The sequence below is a fragment of the Xiphophorus hellerii genome, chromosome 1 (assembly GCF_003331165.1).
Source record: "Xiphophorus hellerii strain 12219 chromosome 1, Xiphophorus_hellerii-4.1, whole genome shotgun sequence".
Taxonomy (NCBI): domain Eukaryota; kingdom Metazoa; phylum Chordata; class Actinopteri; order Cyprinodontiformes; family Poeciliidae; genus Xiphophorus; species Xiphophorus hellerii.
Window position 1 is genome coordinate 17,745,480 of NC_045672.1, and position 20,233 is coordinate 17,765,712.

At 39.0% G+C, this 20,233-nt stretch overlaps 3 protein-coding genes across 5 annotated transcripts; all 3 read left to right on the plus strand.

Moving 5' to 3' along the window:
- Positions 1-214: 214 nt before the first annotated feature.
- Positions 215-6,062, plus strand: arhgef3l (Rho guanine nucleotide exchange factor (GEF) 3, like). Of its 3 annotated transcripts, none has more exons than XM_032565919.1 (13): positions 215-611; positions 918-963; positions 1,059-1,106; positions 1,615-1,668; positions 1,788-1,895; positions 1,991-2,149; positions 2,514-2,576; positions 2,660-2,756; positions 3,037-3,113; positions 3,231-3,488; positions 4,339-4,509; positions 4,614-4,809; positions 5,534-6,062. In XM_032565919.1, exons 1-13 carry the CDS (start codon positions 574-576, stop codon positions 5,779-5,781), a joined length of 1,563 nt encoding a protein of 520 aa, XP_032421810.1. In that variant the 5' UTR covers positions 215-573; the 3' UTR covers positions 5,782-6,062. The 3 variants fall into 3 exon arrangements, with proteins under 3 accessions (XP_032421810.1, XP_032421804.1, XP_032421816.1); XM_032565913.1 differs by having other exon boundaries at positions 218-611; positions 1,056-1,106; XM_032565925.1 differs by lacking the exons at positions 215-611; positions 918-963; positions 1,059-1,106 and adding an exon at positions 1,132-1,225.
- A 92-nt stretch (positions 6,063-6,154) lies between these two features.
- On the plus strand, positions 6,155-14,004 carry usp21 (ubiquitin specific peptidase 21). The gene is made up of 12 exons (XM_032566032.1): positions 6,155-6,385; positions 6,726-7,052; positions 7,492-7,548; positions 7,635-7,752; positions 7,842-7,956; positions 9,386-9,505; positions 9,598-9,662; positions 9,745-9,932; positions 10,067-10,145; positions 10,247-10,354; positions 11,303-11,417; positions 11,533-14,004. Exons 2-12 carry the CDS (start codon positions 6,897-6,899, stop codon positions 11,624-11,626), a joined length of 1,215 nt encoding a protein of 404 aa, XP_032421923.1. The 5' UTR covers positions 6,155-6,385; positions 6,726-6,896; the 3' UTR covers positions 11,627-14,004.
- Positions 13,871-19,247, plus strand: LOC116722128 (transforming protein RhoA-like). Its single transcript, XM_032566297.1, has 5 exons — positions 13,871-14,121; positions 14,229-14,386; positions 16,160-16,280; positions 17,442-17,572; positions 17,679-19,247. Exons 2-5 carry the CDS (start codon positions 14,231-14,233, stop codon positions 17,850-17,852), a joined length of 582 nt encoding a protein of 193 aa, XP_032422188.1. The 5' UTR covers positions 13,871-14,121; positions 14,229-14,230; the 3' UTR covers positions 17,853-19,247.
- The last annotated feature ends 986 nt before the right edge of the window (positions 19,248-20,233 follow it).

Genomic DNA, 20,233 nt, shown 5'->3' on the forward strand with positions numbered 1-20,233 from the left:
GTTTTCCTGTCTGACCTAGTTTGGGGTGATCTGGTTTCATTACAGAGCAGCATTTCTGTGAAAACTGCCTCCATCAGCTTATCACCGACCTCTAAATTCAGAGGAAAATCCCAAAACAGATTGTATTTTATCAAATGTAAAAAAAACAAAAACCTTCCTGGTATTTTTTTTCCTTATATGTAAATAAACTAGTCAATTTGGAGTAGAAAAAAAATTTAATCTCACTTCCCATTTTGGCTCAGTTTCTAAAGTAGTATTTTAGTCTACCGCAAAGCAGCTTTTAAATAAAATCTAAAACAGTCCAACGTTCAGGTTGCACCGAGAAGTTTAACGTGAAGTTCTGAACGCTCCTCCCTGAGAAGAGCGGATACGTGATTATGCGTAACTGTAAAGGATGTGGTCTGCTGCGACATGAGGAAGAAGGTGAGGAGGAAGGAGTACGCCGAACTTTAAACCAGCTCGACGCAAACTGCTCGGTGGCTGGCCGAACGGAGGAATCCTTCACAGCTGGATTATTTCTCACTTTGAGAGCAGAGCCGTTCGTTTCTGTGAAGATGCACTGAGAGAAAGAAGATGGAAGTGGGGGAGACTGGTGAAATGAGGACTTCCTGGTATTGTAGTTTTAGAAATGCACTATTCTGACTTTGCTTTGGTTGTTTTTTGTTTTAAGTGTGTTGGTGATGAGACTGATCATCAAATTTGTTGGAGGATTTAAAAGAAAAAGTTATCTTTCTTTTTTTGAACAACGACTACAGTTATGCTTGATGTTTCCGTTCACCACACCGACAACTGAAATCCCTCCGTGTCATAATGCAGTGGTGCATAACCTGCAGCTGAAATTCTGTAAAGCACTGTGTTTAGAGTACATTAAAATCCATCTGATTTGTGAATAAGATTTTTTTTTTTCCTCTTTTTAGGTCAGTGTCAGGAGACACTCACTCTGTCCTCTGTGACCATGCTGGGGTAAGCAGCCCTATCCCCTCAATAAAGCATGTATTTATCACCCAAAGTCTGAAATGCAGTGCATAAATTTTCTGCAAAATGTCTGCCTTTAGAAGAAGCGAAAACAAGACCTGATTCCTGAAAGAGTCATCAGAATCACAGAGGTGAGTAATAATCTGAAATGCTGCGCACTGTCATATCTCTTGCTTTTCTCAGCAACTGGCGGAAGCCTGTCAACCTTACCTTTGTGACCACAATGCTGAGTGCAGAACTGACAAAAGAGGTGAACATTATGTGAGACGCTGATTTTAAGGGTAGTTTCTTGTTTTTCTTTCCCGTAAGACCTTGTATTGAGTCTACTGAGATTTCAGAAAGTTGCTGGTGTGCTTGCTTTCATTTAATGAAAGTCATGTATTTGCATTTTGTTTTCATTTCAACTTTAATTCAATTATTGCCACAGTGAATTTGCAGCGGCTGTGGTTAGTGGGGTAAAAAGAAAAAAAAGGCAGACATGTTGTGCTTCACTATTGAGGCACAGTTTCAACTTTCTTCCTCTTTGAAAACCTTGCACAGGAAGTGAGAGATGTGCACCATGCAACATCTCAGCACTCTTTAACGTCTTTCTCTCTTTCATGTCGCCTTCACCTCTATATTTTTTTATCTGTCCATCAGGATGAGGAGGAAGAGGAAGAAGGGGAAATGATGTCTGATCACAAGGATTCAGAGGTTTGCTTGAAGTTTTTTTTTTCTCTTTTTGAACTGTTTCTTGACTAACCCTACAAGTTTTTGAAATTTGTGTGTATTTTGTCCAAGGCTCTTTAACTTCTAGCATTGATCTGTTTCAGGAGCCCAGTAACAAAAAGGTCAAACCTGTGGCAAAGTCCAACAGCCTGACAGGTGTCATAACACCAATGAAGACTGCTGCTCTTAAACGCATCGGGCAGTCTATTTCGGTAACACACACACGTCCCCGTGTATATTTTTGTACCTTGTAATGAGCTAAATGGGATTTTTGCATTCATATACCTAATGTTTTCTCTTTTCGCAGCGCTCCATCAGCTTTCGCACCGATGCCCGACCTTTGCCCCCGGGACCCCTGCGCCCTCGCTCCAAAGCCTCGTCGTTTCCACGTAGGCGCAACAGCCAGTGTTGGAGTGACACTGTGGAGAGCCATGACCTGACTGCAAAGGAGATCAAACGCCAAGAGGTGCGGATTTTATGATTTTATTACAGGACTGTTCTTTTTTTTTTTTTTTTTTTGTCATCATTAACATGTCTTTTTTTTTCTACTCGGGGAGGCGGGGTTTCTGTGGAGGAGCTGTGAGGCTGCGGTTGCAGTGTGGGTGGGATGACTAGCTTGCACTGTTTCTCTGAAGCTGCCCTACAGGGGTATTAGGAAAGAGGATGTGAGCTGGCACTAAGCGGCTCTACTTCCGTTATTAAACAATCAGCTGTGAGAGCTCATGCAGGGTTTCCGCTTAGTTTACATCCCATGCAGCAATGTGCGGAAATTGTCTTTATTTCCACTGACATGTCTAAAGTTGCTGTGTGCAACGTTTTGTCCTCTGCAGGTGATCTATGAGCTGACCCAGGGAGAGAGGCAACTCATAGAAGACCTCAGTTTGGTCAAGAAGGTACTTGTTGGCACGGAACACAGTGCAGGAAAATATATACTTGCTCGCTTTTTCTTAGTTTCCATGCGTTTTTATGTTTTTAGGTGTACTACGAGCCCATGTTGAAGTTGGATATATTGACAGAAAGTGAGCTCGGACAAATCTTCGGGACTTTAGACTCTCTGATTCCACTGCATGAGGGTAAATGATATGAACTCTAAGCCTACTTGTAGCTTAATCTCAGTGACTAATAATATTTCAGAATGCATCATTTCCTGATCATCTACACGCAGTAAAAGTCTCTGGTTCCAAGTAAATAAGAGGCATCAAATGTGCTTCTTTTAGCCTATTTATTTCCGTGTAATACTGATGGATGTATTGATTTCTTTATCATGGCAGATAAAATTTTCCATTTTGGCCTTCAGGATGTGTTTTCTTTTCTTTTTTTTAAAGTTGTGTCCTTTTGTCTGTTTCATACCAGATCTTTTGGCTCGTCTTGAGCGACTGAGGGGCTCAGAGAAGACGGTGGGCGAAGTGGGGCCGACTCTGCTGAACTGGGTGAGTGTTTTCATGGCAACCGACTGCTGCAGGAGAAGAAAGACGAAGGGGGCACAACAGCCGGATTCTGTGCACATTCATTTTCTTGCTTCACACTTCGTCTCGTTCCCCTTGCAGTTCCCCTGCCTGGAAGCCTACGTCACATACTGCTGCAACCAGGTGGGAGCCAAAGCTCTGCTGGACCAGAAGAAGCAGGAGAAAAGAGTCGATCATTTCCTGCGCCTGTGTCAGGAGTCTTCGTTCAGTAGGAAATTGGACTTGTGGAACTTTCTGGACCTTCCTAGAAGCCGCCTGGTCAAATACCCGCTGCTGTTGAAGGAGATACAGAAGTGCACGCCTCCAGACCACCCAGATGAGGACACGCTGCCTGATGCTGTGAGTTGCTATGACCTGTGGCCTGTGCTGAACTGAGTGGACTTAGAAAATCTGGAATGCTGGGTTGAGATCTGTCTGTAAGTCCTTCGTTCTTAGCAAAACGCTACGAGACTCTCACTAGTTGTTGGATGTCGTACACCAAAACAAGCTCCTACTTTACTTTTTGAGGGGGGGGGGTTTCAACCTGTATGAGGTTTTACTTTTTTTTCTATCTTAAAGCAGTTACAGCATTTGAATTTAGAAAAAAATGAGGAAAAAAAAAACACATTTGGGTGGAAAAAATGTCTAAAACTTGATCTCATCAGGCTCTATTACTGATTTTTTTCTAAAGTAGTCCAATTAAGAATTATATGGATTCATGTATTAATGATTTATTTGTTATTGAGAGAGCATATAAATGAATTGTAGTTCCATCAAGAACAAACAAAAAAAAGAATAATGCAGAGGAAGTTATCTTATCTCATCTTTTCTAACCATTTTCAGTTCCGTTATGTATGAGTCAGGAAGAGATGTAGGTGTTTTGGTTATCAGCAGTATTTAAAATGTAGATAAACTTACTGGTTGAAATATATTTTTATATAGATAACATAAGCTGCTCATTTACTTAAGAATACCGCTGTGTGGCCTCATTTGAGGTTTGAAAGTAAATTCTTAGTGAGTCTATTGGTACATGAAATTTTAAAAAAAAGACTGAAAATTGGGATATGAACAACACTGTTATTTATCCAAATGATATCTTTAGGCTTTTTCTTACGTTTTGTTTTAAAATGTACCTGACGAGAAACTTTGCTGATGACACAAATGGCCCCAGCAAAAACATTTACTCTGTGCAATGCTTTGTTGACCACAGCTGGAGATGATTCAGAGCATCGTGGCCGAGGTGAACGAAAAGACCGGGGAGGCTGAGTGTCAGTTCTACCGGCGGGGGCTGGTCTACCTCGAAGAGAGCCAGAGAATACCTGAGATCCACCAGTCCCGCTTCCTCTACTGCCACGGAGAGCTCAAGACCAACAAGGGGCAGGTGTGTGCAGCGTCCCCGATACTAGCTCACACGAAGGTGCCTTTATTTCTAAATCGTAATATCTATTCACAACCACTTAATTTCTTCTGTCTTCCGTGCAACAGAAGCTGCATGTATTCCTGTTTGAACTGGCGTTGGTGCTGACCAGACCAGGGGATGACAGAGACATTAGAGGACAAATGTTTAATGTGTACCGGCAGCCTCTGCCCAACACGTTGATCAATTTAGAGGAGATCCCAGACAGTGAGGCTGGAGGGGGAGGAACCTTCAGAGGAGCATTCACCGGAGGAAACGACAAAGGTAATTTGCTTTTTTGTATTGGATTAGAAATAAAATTACAGAATTTTTTTTATTTTTTAGTTGTGATCATGGCAGTAATCAAATGAAACAAATAAAAAAATCGTGGAATCTCAGAATCTAGTACAAACTGGCATATAAGGCCAAACTATTGTGAATAAGTCACTTTGGTTCTGAGCATAAATATGCATTTATCTTTTCTCCCTAAATCTAAACTTCTTTGTTTAAAATTCCCTTTTCATAAAAATGGTAATTAAATACCGTAAAGGTTACCAAGCTGTTGGCATTTCATGTTTATGAAATAATTAAAACAAAACAAAATATGCATCAAATAATCAGAATTTAACACAGATTTTCAGTTTCTAATTAAATTCTTTTATTTTTTTTATTTCAAACAGGTTTTCAAAAACAATAAGACAAGCAATCAGTAGGACAGAGAAAACGTGCATACATAACCGAGATCGAAATAGTTTGTTTACCACTACTCTTCTGTATGAAAAGGAGTAAGAGGAGGTGACACTTATTTATTTCAATTTAATTGAACTTACCAACTCAATAATTATCAAAAATGTGTCATTAAAATCATGCAATATTCATGTGCCTGTATTTTTATTTTTTTTAAAAAAAGAAGAATCAAAGGCTGTAGTTCTAGCTCTCTGTTAGTTGAACTGAAACCTACAACTGTTTTCACTCAATTTCCTTCCTTCCTCTTTCCGTCACCTTCTAGTGAAGAACTGTTTCCGTGTGAGCAGCAGAGGGCGCTCCAAAGTCAACCCTTACTGCTTGCAGGCCAACGACTCGTTCAGCAAGCAGCAGTGGATCACCTGCCTGCGCCAGGCCATCGTCCAGTCAAGGGACAGGACCGCTCACACGAGCCAGTCGCCGCTCTCACTCTCCCCTGACCCCGCGCTGTGTCACATAGCGGATCTCAGCCTCAGCTCGGACACAGACATGGCAGACCACACCTGTCGCTGACTCGTGGACCGTTCACCCGGTTGCCCTTCTGGAGGGCAGAAAGGGCGTTTCTGGAGAGTGAAAGAAACCAGATGGACTATTTTATGAACAGTTTTAATTAAAGACTCGGAGAATTGCAACACACAAAAAAAAAAGTTTCTCTTTATTTGTTTTTCCTTATTTTTGTGATTGTCATAAAGTGTGCTGACTGTGAACAGTGTTACTGTTACTTAATGTGAATGTAAAATGGCAACAAAATGTTTAACCTGCTGTATTTTAATAAAAACTGACAGTAAAAAAAGCTCGCTGAGGTGTTCATGGGTGGACACATTGACACGTCTATGTATAGCCAACACGATCTGCAGTGAAAAGATTAGAGATGATTATCCTCCCTCCCTGTGTCTGTTTTTTCACTCTCTCTTTGGCTCTCGCTCTTTCTTTTTCTCTCTCGCTTTCTCTCTGACACTCGTGGCAGGACAGGACAGAGAGGTAGACTTTCAGTTCTATCCCACAAACACACGGTGAAACCGTAGACGTCCCCTTTATGCATTTTTAACAGCTCAGCAGATGATGGGAACAGTTTGGTTGGGACTCTTTGTTCAAAGATACAGACCAAAGTGATCAGGTGAGTCCAAAGTGCTCTCTCTTTTTACATACGTTATATTTCTGTAGAAATAACTGTTTGCTGTAGAGGCTATCTTTATCTGCATAAAACAGTAAGTGGTGCGCATTGATTGGCTGTTAAGTTGATGCGTACCGTACTGCTGGATCCCGGTTACATAACCAAATCTTTGTATGTATTTTAACTTTGGGAATCGGCTGAATTTAGAAATTCTTGGTTTTACTTGTCCAAAAACAATCTTTTAGGAAATTATTTCACTTCAATGCGTTTAATGCAGAATTGCACTCTAAAGGATTATCAAAGCAAACTTGAGTTTTTTTTTTCTTTCTGTCTTTCTTTTCAGCTGTAAATGTTACTTGTCATTCCCAAGGTAAGGCAGGGGATGTACTCCTCTGTGCTTTGCTACCTGATAAGAAGGGTCGCCCCTCAACATCTTGCTGACCTTTAATCAGACACGCATCAGGGACAAGATACCTTGGCACATCTTCGAACAGAGACTGACTGGTAGAACAGGATGCCTGGGTCCAGCGGCGTTAACGTGGAGGGCTCTTGTGGGGCCCTGTGTCGAACCCTGGTTTCTCAGAACGGTCTGCAGAGAGACACAGCAGACATCTCCCAGTCTGTCCTCTACACATCCCTGATGGGCCTGCTGCTGGTTGCTGACAATGAGGTGGGGAGAAAACACTGCATTAAACCTTTACTTTCTCCTCAAATAGCACTGAACATGTTATTAATGTGGATTTCTATCAAATTTGTTAGAATATAAGCATAGGAAAAGATCTTTTGAAAACATGAAAGTGCAATGCTAATCAACTAATCAACACACGTGTTTACGCACCTGTCAGCAGTCCTTGCACTCTCTAATAGGATAAAGCCTCAGACTGACCCCCTTTTTTTTTTAGCCTTGCTTGTTATGCTAATGAGATAAGAAGGCTAAATCTGTCCTGCCAAAGTTACACACAGGCCAACATGGCAGGGTCAACGCAGACAGCTAGTCACATAGAGCATAGAACATGGCATACCAGTAACCACATAACAATAATCTGTCTGCAGATACAGCATCACTTTAGATTTAGGTATAAACTTCTATCATGCCTTCTTATTCGTAGAAAGAGGCGCTTACTGTTGGAAGTGGAAGAGTTGGCCTTAGAAACATTGGGAATACAGTAAGTGTCAAAGAGATGGCATGCAAATCTCCCATACGTTTTGCAGCAACAGGCTCACGTTTCTTTTCCTTCTGTTTGGACAACAGTGCTTCCTGAACGCAGTGGTCCAGTGTTTGTCTCACACTTGTGTCCTGCGCAACTATTGTCTTCTGAAGTCTTACAAGCACGAGAAGTTTTCAAAAGAGGAGGCAAAGCTCATGGAAAGTGGGTTTCCTCATTTTCTACCTTTTTTATGTTCTCCATACTTTTTAAAAAAAAGTCATACCTTCTTTTTTCCGTTGTTCTTTTGCCAGGTTTCTCTCAGGTGCTCTCAGGCCTTTGGGATGTTAGGGAAGGAGACACTGTTGTAAATCCTCGACAGTTTTACAGCGTTTTTAAAGCAGCAGTGCCTTACTTCAACGGTTACAGGTAAGAAAAACAGTTAGATTTTTCCATTACAATTTAGTGGAGTTGGGCTATTTGATGTTCATAAATCTATCGGAAGGAGTTAAACCTTTTTTCTTTTTCCAGGGAAGGAAAAAAAAATTCTATGTATTTCTCTTAAAATCAATTAATAGATTTTAACTTCATGTAAACTGGAAAGATTGAAAAAAAATATCACTATGAAAATTAAGAATAAAATTTAATCTTAATTTTATTAGCATCTGTCTGTTCACAGCTGATTCAAAATCCCTACCTGACAGTGGTTGGCTTTCACAAAAATAGTACATTTTTACACATCAGGATACAAATTTGCATGTACATTAATACAGTGATTAAAAATGTGTAGGTTCTACTTAATTAGCTCCTTTCAAGGTAAATACTTCCAAGATTTTTCACAGCAGAACAATAAAAAAAAGACAAAGATGAATGTTTCAAGTTAAAAGAAAAGTGGGGAAAAAGCTAAAATACCATCAAGTAAAATCAGCTACCCACATCTCGTCTTTACTTGCCTTTTAGCAAGGCTGTTGAGTTGATAAATTTAAATAAGAAAAGAGGCTTCAACGCAGGCAGCAACAACAAAAGCTTTGTTGTTTTTCTCCGTATCTTAAGAACATAAGGCAAATTCAGCTGCCAGGTTTCTGGTGGTGATTTGTGGCTGGAGAATATTAAACATGTATGAGTGTTTGTCAAAAAATACATGGTTAAAGTGTCATTATTTACAAAATAATGCAAAGTAGGCACTTTTAATGGACTTTTAAAGCAACTTTGCATTAAAAGTGTCATTATTTACTGAATGACACTTCATGACAACAATCATAAACATTCATAAAGACTCCTTCATGTTCATGACAGGTGTTATGTCATGTTTATGACAGTGTCATGTCAGTCTGATGTACACCCCATTCATATAAAGTGTTACCAAATACATAGCACAAATGAGAAACCTCAATTTCATGCCCTGCAACTTTAGAAAATTATTACATAGCTAAATGTTAAACATTTATTTGCATTAAACTTTTGAGATAACATAAGAGTTCAAAGTGAATTAAGTTGAATTAATTCTGCATAGCAGAGATGGGCAACTTCATGGAAAAATCCTTAAACGTTATTAAATGGAAGAAAATGAAAAAATTGGGCCAGGAACATAGCTCTGTTGAACTCCAGCCTTAACAGTAATTGAACATGAACTGAAGTTTAATTTGGCAACAGAAATCCTAAATGAAAAACGAGACACAAACCAATTCATAGCTTTGTCAGACATACCTGCCCAACATCAGCTATTAGGACTGTGATCGTTATTTGTGATCCTGCAAATAACGTTTAATAATCACCGCATTTGACACTTTTATTATGAAAGAATCTCTAGAGTTGTCCTTGAGATTTAAAAATGTTTCTATGTTTGAATTTAACCCAGCCAGCAAGACGCTCAGGAGTTTCTCAGGTTCCTACTGGACAAGCTGCATACCGAAATAAATCGCAGGCCTTATGTTAAAAGGACAGGGAAGGAGCCTCAGCAACAATACGTCAGATTTAGGTACGAACAGAACAAGACAAATCTGTGCTTGAATCCTGGATCTATCCCATGTGAATGCACAACCTATGTTTCCTATTTCTGATCTGATGTAGAATTTCAGAAGAGGCGAATGCCACATGGAAGAAGCACTTGGAAAGAGATGACAGCATAATAGTAGGTGAGGAGGTCAATCTTGTCTTTGTCTTCAGCTGGATTCAGAAGCAGAAACTGACGTTACATTTTTTCCCCGCTCTTGACAGATCTTTTCTCAGGTCAGCTGCGGAGTTCACTGCACTGCTCGGTTTGTTCGCACTACTCCAACACGTTTGATGTGTTCTGTGATCTGTCGCTGCCCATCCCTAAAAGGAGCTCTGCAGGGGAAGTCACCCTGCAGGAGTGTCTGGACCTCTTCTCTCAGGAGGAGAAACTTGACAAGGAAAACTCACCAGTAAGACAAAAATTTCACAGGATTTGAACTGAACATAGTTCAGTTTAAACAACCAGATTTACTTGAAAACAACAGTTCTGGTCATTATTGTTATTATTTACATTTTTTTTAATGTTGATTTCTGCGTCTTCCAGATGTGTGAGAGATGTAACAGACGTACAGAGTGCACCAAGCGGCTTTCCATCCAGAGGTTTCCTCAGGTTATTGTAATCCGTATCCTTGGCAACAACTTCTGCTCTAATTAGTTTGAAAATGAGGAATTGTGTTGGTGTGCAGAAACACATTGTGCGCTCGTACTTAACAGTCTCCAACAGATTTGAACCGTTTCACAACATCCAGGTGGTCTATCAGTAAAAGCACCGTGTACGTGTCTTTTCCCCTCAAAAACCTGGACCTCGCACCTTACGGACCCGTTGACTGTGGTAACAAAGAGTTTTCATTACCTTACCTTTGTACGTGTTTCAGTAACCATGGGCAGCTGCTTGACCATTTTTTTAAAAAATAGCCTATGAGGAAAAATGGGAGATAAATTGAAGAAATCGATGTAAATTGAAACATATGCACCAGGAAAAACTACTTAAAATGTGAAGAAAAAGCCTACAGTTGAAAAATGGATTGCTATTGAAATCATAATCAAATTTTACTCAAGTAATGGGGGAAAAAAACTTATTTAGAAAATGAAAACTGACATGGTTTACTACTGAACTTGGAGACTATGTAAAACAAGAAAACATGTTGCTATATTAGCATAGATTCAAAAGCCTGTCCACAGCTGTTTATAGATTGTAATTGGATTTAAATATAAAAGATTACATTTGGTTGTAGTATAAACTTTATTCCATCACGTGCAAATCCAAGAAAATTCTCACAGACAAAAAGGTTTTTTCCCTGTAAGATTATTTTGAACTCAAAAGCTGCTGAATTTGGAACATGAGGTCAGAGGATGAAGCACAAGCGAATCAAGCGTCCTTATGCTGAAATCTGTTCAGATTCGGCCAAAGTTGACTGAGTTCTGTTCTGCTGTACTGAAGATCACTTATGCCAACCCTTAACTCAGTCAGATCGCAAAGAGTTTTGAAGGTATATAATTATGTGTTTATAAAAGCTAAGTAAGTGGCTTGATATTAGCTCTGGTTGTTTGGTTTTGCTTGTTGATGACAAAAATAAACAAATTCTAGAAAATAAGACAACATTTTTGCCAAACTAAAGGAACTTTACATTTTTAATGCCTAATATTTTTTTTTCTAAATTTTGAATATATTTTTATAATAAACAAAAGTCTGTGTGCTTTAGTCTTGTCTTTGAATACTACAAAAAATATTTCAGAGACAAGCCTTCGTTCTGAGAAATCTCTGTTTCTGTCTCCATAGGCCCAGTTTTATATGATTTATATGCAATTTGTAACCACGCTGGGACTGTGAATATGGGCCACTATACGGCCTGCTGTCTAGACCAAAGTGGATGGTGCTTCTACAATGACTCCAGGTGAGACTTGAGAGATTCTAACACCTGATTACCAGAAGCCGCTTTGTGTCAGAATGTCTTCTGTATAAACGTAGTCTTCCTTCTCAGAGTTTCCCTCCTTTTTCTCTATGTGCAGCGCGACCTCGATCACGGAGAGCCAGCTTCAGACAAATCAAGCCTACGTCCTGTTCTACCAACGCAGCAGCAGCACAGCCACAGTCAGGAAATAGCCTACAAGATGCAGCCAATCAGTCACCTCACCTCCGGTGTCCATAGAAACAAATAGAAGCAGCAGCAGTTTTAACCCTGACATCAGCAGCAAAAAAACCATCTCGATCTCAGTGTGCCTTCTCTGGAACTAAAAGCACAGGGAGAGAGAAGGCATGCTTGTTGTAACAGGTTTTAATGTCAGTTGTGCTTGAGAAGCATCTCAGTAGCCATTTCAGTGTCTGCATGGCTACTCTCAGGGAGGTGAGAGCCTGATGAATATGATGCTCTTATTCATTATGAACAGCTCTTACTCTGCGATTATATGTATGACGTAAGCACTATATACGTGTACATCATCATCAATCACGCTTACTGATATGAGCCCTTACAACCAAATGAAGAAAACATAATAGAAATAGGTCATGACTTTGACATGTATGTAAGAAATAAAATGGCATCTTGATAATTTTTGTAAATAAATTCTTATAATTATTCAAGTGGTCACACATTAAAATAAAACTTTCTGAAAAACGTTTTGTTTTCCTTTTTTCAAGAGATTTCATTCGAGATTTATGGTTTCTGAGGAAAAGAAAGTAAAGCGGTGGACTGATGGCCATTATGTCAGAAAGAATATGTAGATGAAGTGTCCGAATGTAAATCTTTACCAACTTAAAGTTGAACACATCCATAAAAAAGATGAAAGTAAAAAATGAGGGAAACAAAGATCTATATTTTTAGACTTCTTCCAAATTGGTCAAAATCCACTGGCAAGAAGAGAGAATTGATTGAATTTATCTTGGAAACCCAGTAAAAAAAAAAAAAACAACTGAGGAATTAGGAAACCAAAACAATTATGGAAATTTAAATTAAAAGAGACAAAATTAAATAGATTATTTTCAAAAAGATTATCATAAAATTATAATCCATATCCTTATTGAATTAAGTGTTTCAATAATTTATTTAGTTGACAATTTGTTAAATATGCAATTTAACCATTAAATTGCAAGCTTATATAGCAGATGCAGATAATTAATTCAATGCGTTTTCAGTAGTTTCATGGTTCCTGTTCCCGGAGCGTCACCATAAAATAAATTTATCTGTCAAATTTCGATAGACAGGACTGAAACTGATCTGTTCAACTCCACTGGTTTAGCTTCATTCTTACCAGCCTTTTGCTTCCCTACTCTACGAAACTGGCATTCAATCAATTCTTCGACTTTATCTGGTCTGGACGACAGCCTCCTGCTTCTGTCTTGTCTGCTAATTGTAAAATCTCACCAACGAGCTCACAGGAAGGTCAAGTAAAATCGTCTATGAAAGTGGCCATGACTTTCATAAACTAGTAGAGTTCAACAGACCCATGTTAGCTTCACCCCTTGACTTTGAAGGGTGAGTTTGACACATAAAATGAAAGTTTCAGCAAGAAAATTCAAAGACCACAGGTGCATGATCAGATATTGTAATGTCATAAACTCTGCAGGAGAGAACGTTTTGTGGAGGGCCATGTGCCTTTCTGTTATCTTGAACCAGTTTACCCATTCTCCTATATTTTTTTCTTTTTCTAACCCAAATGATGGCTGAGTGTGAAAACGCACAACTCCCTCTACATGAGTTGTGTGTGAGATACACTGAGCAGGATGTTTGCAACCAGCATCTTTGCCATGCCACATTCAACGTCACTTAAATCTCCTCTCTTTCCCATTGCGTTGCTTGATTTGAGCTACAGAAAATTATTTTCATTGCATCTAAATGCCTAAATGTACCATGATGCTCCAATGTGACTGACTGACATTGAATTGGTAACAGGCAATTTATAGATACTAAGTAGACCTGTGAGTATATGAGTAAGTGAGACTCAATCCTGTCAGAACCCATTCCATTCTGGTGAAATCATGCAACAATCTCCACACGCCACTTAACTTCCATAGTTTGGTATGCAAATTGCTAAGTTCTTATAAAATATAAACAAAACCTTAAATAATTTTCCGTTAGTAGTTTGTACATTATGTAATGAATTAGAAAACTATTCCAGGCACTGGGTTGTTTCACTGTGAACATTTTGGATGTTAATGCTGTCAGACGGATAAAGAGACAGCTGCAGTTTACAGAAAGTTAAAAACATTTTGCTACGTGTAAGGTGCGGCATCCTTCTGACAAATGACACAAGGAGGCAAACTGAGATTTCCAGTCTGTCTGGTAGGACAATTAACACACTGAGCTCTTCTACCCCTACTTGCAAGTGTGTTCCTTCAGTTTTACAGATAGTACAAGGCTGGCATGTTAGGATCAGTCAAGCAAACTTTGAATTTCAGAGTTTAAACGGCTTTAGATAGCCTAGCCTGAAAGAGATGACTGGTTTGACAAGTCCCCATTTCCCTACTCAACTGGATTGGTAACATAACAAGGGAATCTTTGTGGCGTCTGAATATAACCAGTCAGCTCATTCCGGCTGAGATCTTGTAAAAGCAGCTGTGACAAGGCCAAGGCAATCTGTTCTGAAAGCGTCAAAAGCAGTGTAAGTTTTCTGTATTTTAATAGCAAGAAAGACTTGTTCTTCATACCTGTGGTGTGGTTTGGCTATTTTTTCCTCTATTTTAATTTTCTTTTGTTTGTGTTTCCCAGAAATGGGCTCTATCAAGAAGAAGTTGGTGATCGTTGGGGACGGTGCTTGTGGGAAGACATGTCTGCTCACGGTTTTCACCAAAGACCTCTTCCCTGACGTCTATGTGCCTACTGTATTTGAGAACTATGTGGCAGACATTGAAGTGGATCAGAAAGAGGTAAGGGATGGGCGTGCCGTGGTGGCGTAGGGGTTAGCGCGACCCACATTTGGAGGCCTCAAGTCCTCGACGCGGCGGTCGCGGGTTCGACTCCCGGACCCGGCGACATTTACCGCATGTCTTCCCCCCTCTCCCTCCCCCTTTCCTGTCAGCCTACTTCATAAAAAGGGACACTAGAGCCCACAAAAAGACCCCCTGGAGGGGTTACAAAAAAAAAAAAAAAAAAAAAAAAAAAGAAAGAGGTAAGGGATGATGTCACCTGGTTGGAAGTCTGACTGCTGGCTTACTTAGTGAGCAAACAGACAAAAACACGTCTTTCTTGGAAGGTGGGCCCTAATATTTTACAATTACTTTTTGAAGTTTTAAAATTATGATACTTGTCGTGACTAATTATGAATACCATTATTAATAAATTGCAATGTCTTAAAATTGCAATGTCTAAAAATAAAATATTCTAATGATTTCATTTTCTATAAAATCATGTGAATAATTCTATTCTCCCATTAGACCAAAAAAAAAAAAATCAAAGCACTTTTGTATTATTTTTCAGTACTTATTGCTGAGAATAAAATCCAAAGTTTACCATTCTACTTTCATTTTGTTCTACTTTCTAACTCACGCACTTTACCACGTAGTCTGTAGTTGCTGCGTCTTCTTTTCACTTTTCAATTAGAAACCACATACACTTTAGAACATAACAGAGAACTGGAATGAAAGGGGTGCGCTGTTTTAATTTTCTTCAGAAATAAAAATGTAAAAAGGGAGACATGCATTTGTATTCAGCCCTTCAGAAGCAATTATTTTGTACAACCACAGTTTGAAGCAATTATAACTTTAGTCTTTGAGGTACATATCTATCAAATGAAAAATGACTGCCGACATAAAAAATATCATATTACCAAATTGTTTTTAGTGAGTCAAAGGCTCTAGAACAGATTATATACTTGAGAAAAAGAAACCATTATAAAATTATGTGAAATCAACATTTAGCTAATATTATTACATTTTAAGTTTTATTTCATGCAGCATAGTTTTGTCACGTTATAAAATGCAAACAAAAAAAACTTAAAGTATTGTTAAAGGATTTATATAAAAGACGCTAAAAAATATATATTTTTTTGTTTAAAATAATATTAAAACAGACAACATAATTTCCATGATTGTTAGAAAAATTATCCTCCTGTTCATTTACTTATGAGTTTATTTTACAAGTTATGTTTTCATATTATTCTTTTTATATTATTACTCTCATATTATTATTCTTTTTTATGTTTACTTAACTTCTCTCTTTTGTAGTACTTTATTAATCTTTTGTAGTATATTATTAACTTTGTTTAGGATGTTTGCCTGGAAGCTAAAAACGTTAAAACATTCATGTGTTATTAGCTCCATGTGTAACTGATTAGTTGTGGTCAACCACATGCCCTTGTAAGGGCATGTCCACAGAAGGTTCCAGAATGTAAAGACGGTTGGTCAGTTCTCTGTGTGACTGTGTGAAGAAGCCCAACCTCCTTTTTCTATACAATAAAGAGAAATGCAAAGAAAGATCTGGCAGAATTGATTCCAGACAGTGTTTGACAGCGATTCGTCGCGTCTGCTTTCAATTCTCCTGTTCTGCAGAAAAGAAAAGAAAACTAATCTCTGTCTCTGGCTGATTCTTTGCAGGTTAGGACAAAAATAAACCTATCAATGATCATCAAAATACTGTGTAGACCTAACTTTCTGTAACGATTACAGAAATTTTCTAAACTTATACATTTGCTCTTTTATCAGATACAGTTGGCACTTTGGGACACAGCAGGTCAGGAAGACTATGACCGACTGAGGCCGCTTTCCTATCCAGACACTGATGTAATCCTTCTGTGCTTCTCTGTGGTCAGCCGGGACAGTTTAGGTATTGTTTGTGGCCTGGGTTGAAAGTAATATCTATCTATCCATCTGCTGACCCAAGATCGGGTCATGTGGTGATGTACACTGTCAAAAAAAAAAAGACTCTAATTTATGGTAAAATACCGGCAGTTGTGGTTACCAGAATTTTGCTGTATTTATACAGTAAATCCTTATTTATCGGCATTTATAAATAATATGGTAAAATTTTGGTTCTGTGGTTCTGACAGTCGTGGTATCTTACCCTAAAGCAGGCACACAAAGAAGATGGTACTTTCAATGCAGCTGGTCCCTGTGTGAGCATGTACCACTTGCCTTGATTAAAAGCTTGGAACCAGACTTCTCGCATATCCTTATAACAAAAGCAGAAGTTTTTTTTATAACTTAACAGAAGGAAAACCCAGACATCTTCTCCCTGGTCACTCTCTCCAGCTCATTCTGGGGGATCCCAAGGCATTCCCATGCCAGAAGGTTATACATATAATATAATCCCCTCAGCTAGTGCAGTCATACATGAGGTCTCCTACCAGTGGGACATGTAAAATCTGAAGAGATTAGCACACAGGATGCATGCTGATATCTGAACTGGAGTTCAGATATCAGTGAAGAAGCATCCCCTCTATGCCTAACCCTATTACTAAGTTTGAGTCCAACCACCCTATGGATAAAGTTCATACCCAGATGGCACCCCTTTCATGACAGCATCCAACAATTGAAACATGAAGATGTGAAGAGCAGACTCTGTTGCTCAGTTACCATCCCTGAAGGTGGTGATCCCTCATTTGTCGTGTAAAGCCCAGCTGTGGTTAAGCTCCTGAGGCCAAGGTTTAACCACAAGACACTTGCCTGGTTCCCCACCTGCCTGACTTTGGGAAAAGGCTCCAAAACCCGGGCAATCTCATCTCTTGTGATCTGCCAAATAATCCAAATCCTTGAATTACTTCTTGTCTGACCCAGCTCCTGATGTCAATTTGCCAATTTAAGTGACCCTACCAGGATCCTAATCAATGGACAACATAGCCTTCATGATGATAGGGTCCCACCACATTAAGGTGGCGATTCAAAAGAAGAGCTAATAATGATATAATTAGGTTTTATTTAGCATATTATAGATTAGGAAAGTGATTTATGTTGCTAATTGATACAATTTTTTCTTTACTTTTTGCAGTAAATGTTAAAGAAAAGTGGACTCCTGAAGCGAAACACTTCTGTCCTCATGTTCCCATAGTCCTGGTGGGGAACAAAACGGATCTTCGCGACGATGAGAGTGTCAGAAAAATGCTTGCCAAACAAAACGAGGCATGTTGAGTTAGTTGTTTATATTTTTTGTGTAGCTCAAAATAACTATGTATTTTTGTCTACTTAAAAATCACAAAATGTGTAAATCTATGAAATTTGTTTTCAGGAGCCAATTAAATATGAAGAGGGCAAAGACATGTCTACACAAATTGCCGCCTACAGCTACCAGGAGTGTTCTGCTAAAAACAATGATGGCGTGAGGCAAGTCTTTGACACTGCAGCTAAGGCAGCGTTGACGTACAAGAGACATCAGAAGAAGAGTCACTGTGCGCTTTTATGAACTCTGGTGAAAAGTAGCGCTATTTTGAAGCTCTCATGATGGGCAGATCCTAAATCTTTAGAACTTAAAGGGAGGAATTTAAAGCCAAAACGTTTCAAACCAAGGCTGATTTGTACATCACGAAGAACAAAGACAAAAACAGCTACGCTACAGAAAAACTGTAATGAAAGTCTTGACCTTGTACAAAATCAATTTGTAATTTGGTTTAAAAATAATAATTGCTAATAGTAACATAAACCTTTCTTGACACCATAACACCACAATTTTAAATGCCAAGACATTTTTGTACCACACTGTGAAATTCATTAACCAGGGGATCAATTCACTGAGTCTAATATATACTGTATTGTCTTCACAAGGCATTGTATATTTTTAGTCTCCCTTTAAAGCCATCATATCTCCATTATACTGTCCTGTATACCTATGATCTTTTCAGCCATATTTTAACTTTATAACTCAATTATCATGAGATTCTGAATATAGAAAATAAACTAATATTCTGTTACTGGTGAAATATTTCTTGTTAGTTACAAGTTTTGGTTGTGGTATCTTCCTTTTAATGATTTTTTTTGTGAGTACTTTTTGTTGCATTCAGTTATCATTTACTGCAACAATTTGATGTTTATTTTAATACCTCTCATAAAACTTCTTGCATGCTTTCATATTCGGTCAAACGTTTTACGAAATAGCCTAGGATCATATCCAATTTCAGATTTACTTGCCATATTGTCAAGAGATTACACTGTCATAAAATTTGTAAAACACAGTGGTCTTTTTCTTTAATGTAAGGATATTGTGTTGTTCAAATACTCTATTGAACAGCAGCTTCAACAGAAACTGTAATATAAGAATATGTATTGTACTTACAGGGAAATGCAAGCAGTAATGCATGTTATAATGTTTTTGTAAAGGTATTTCATTCAATGAAGTGAATGAAAAAGAAATAAGGCAGACTGTACTGGATGTCCGGATCTGATTCTTTTTTTGCTAAGAAAAAAAACAAAAATGAGGAGGTATCAGATTTTAGTGGATATATTATCAAAGTGGTTTTTTTGGAGGACGGTAAAGATTGCACTGTTGCCTGACAGCAAGGAGGTCCTGGGTTTGATTCCTGGCTATGTCTCTGAGTTCTGGGTTGGAATCTTAGCCACAAAGAAAGAGCCCTGTACAAATCTGCCTGCAAAGAGAATGGATTATCTCCAGAACTCCGTAGCATTCAATAGTCCAAAAATGTGAGTGCTAAGTTAACTGTTTTCTCTGAAATGCCCTTAACCCTCTGATGCATGACATATTGACTATACAGTCTTCCATGAGTGGGTCTTTTTGGACCCGTGTTTAAATCAATGTGTTTTTTTATGCTACTTTTGTCATTTTGATTAAAAACAATGTTTAGTATACTTTCTGCTGTGTTCATTTCACACAAGTATAATTTCATGTTTGAAATATTTTCATCTTTAAGCATTTTTTAAGCATTTTTAGAAGAAATTATAGAACATTTGTGACGACTTGTAGAACATTTTTAAAACGAAATGACAACAACAGCAGCAGTTTTACAACAGCAATGTTGGAACAATGTCAGCGTCCATTATGTGTGTATGGGTGTGTGTGTGGGGGGGAGGAAGGAGGGAATAGAAAGAGCACATTTCTTGAAACTAGCTAGCTAACCAAGCTAGCTAACATTGCCGTCTGTATTCTATTGTGCTGTGTGTATCATGCATGTGGGGGTGTGTATGTATGTGCATTTATTTATTCATCCATCCATCCATCCATCCATCCATCCATCCATCCATCCATCCTCTTCCGTTTATCCGGGGTCAGGTTGCAGGGTAGGAGCCTAAGAAGGGAAGCCCACAGTTCGCTCTCCCCAGCCACTTGTTCCAGTTCCTCCAGGGAAATCCCAAGGCGTTCCCAGGCCAGCCGAGAAACATAGTCCCTCCAGAATGTCCTGGGTCTTCCTCTGGGCCTCTTCCCAGTAGGTCATGCCCAGAAGACCTCACCAGAGAGACGACCAGGAGGCATCCTAATCAGATTCCCGAGCCACCTCAACTGGCTCCTCTCGACATGAAGGAGCAGCAGCTCTACTCTGATTCCCTCCCAGATGACTGAGCTTCTCTCTCTAATGGACAGCCCAGACACCCTAAAAAACTAACACTCATTTCGGCTGCTTGTATCCGTGACCTCGTTCTTTCGGACATGACCCAAAGCGCATGATCATAGATGAGGGTAGGAACTTAGACCGGTAAATCAAGAGCTTTGCTTTTTGGCTCAGCGCTCTCTTCACCTTGACAGACTGGTACCACACCCGCTTCACTGCAGACACTGCGCCAGTCTGTTGATCTCCCGCTGCACTTGGGGCAGGACATCCTACCCGACCAGGAGAA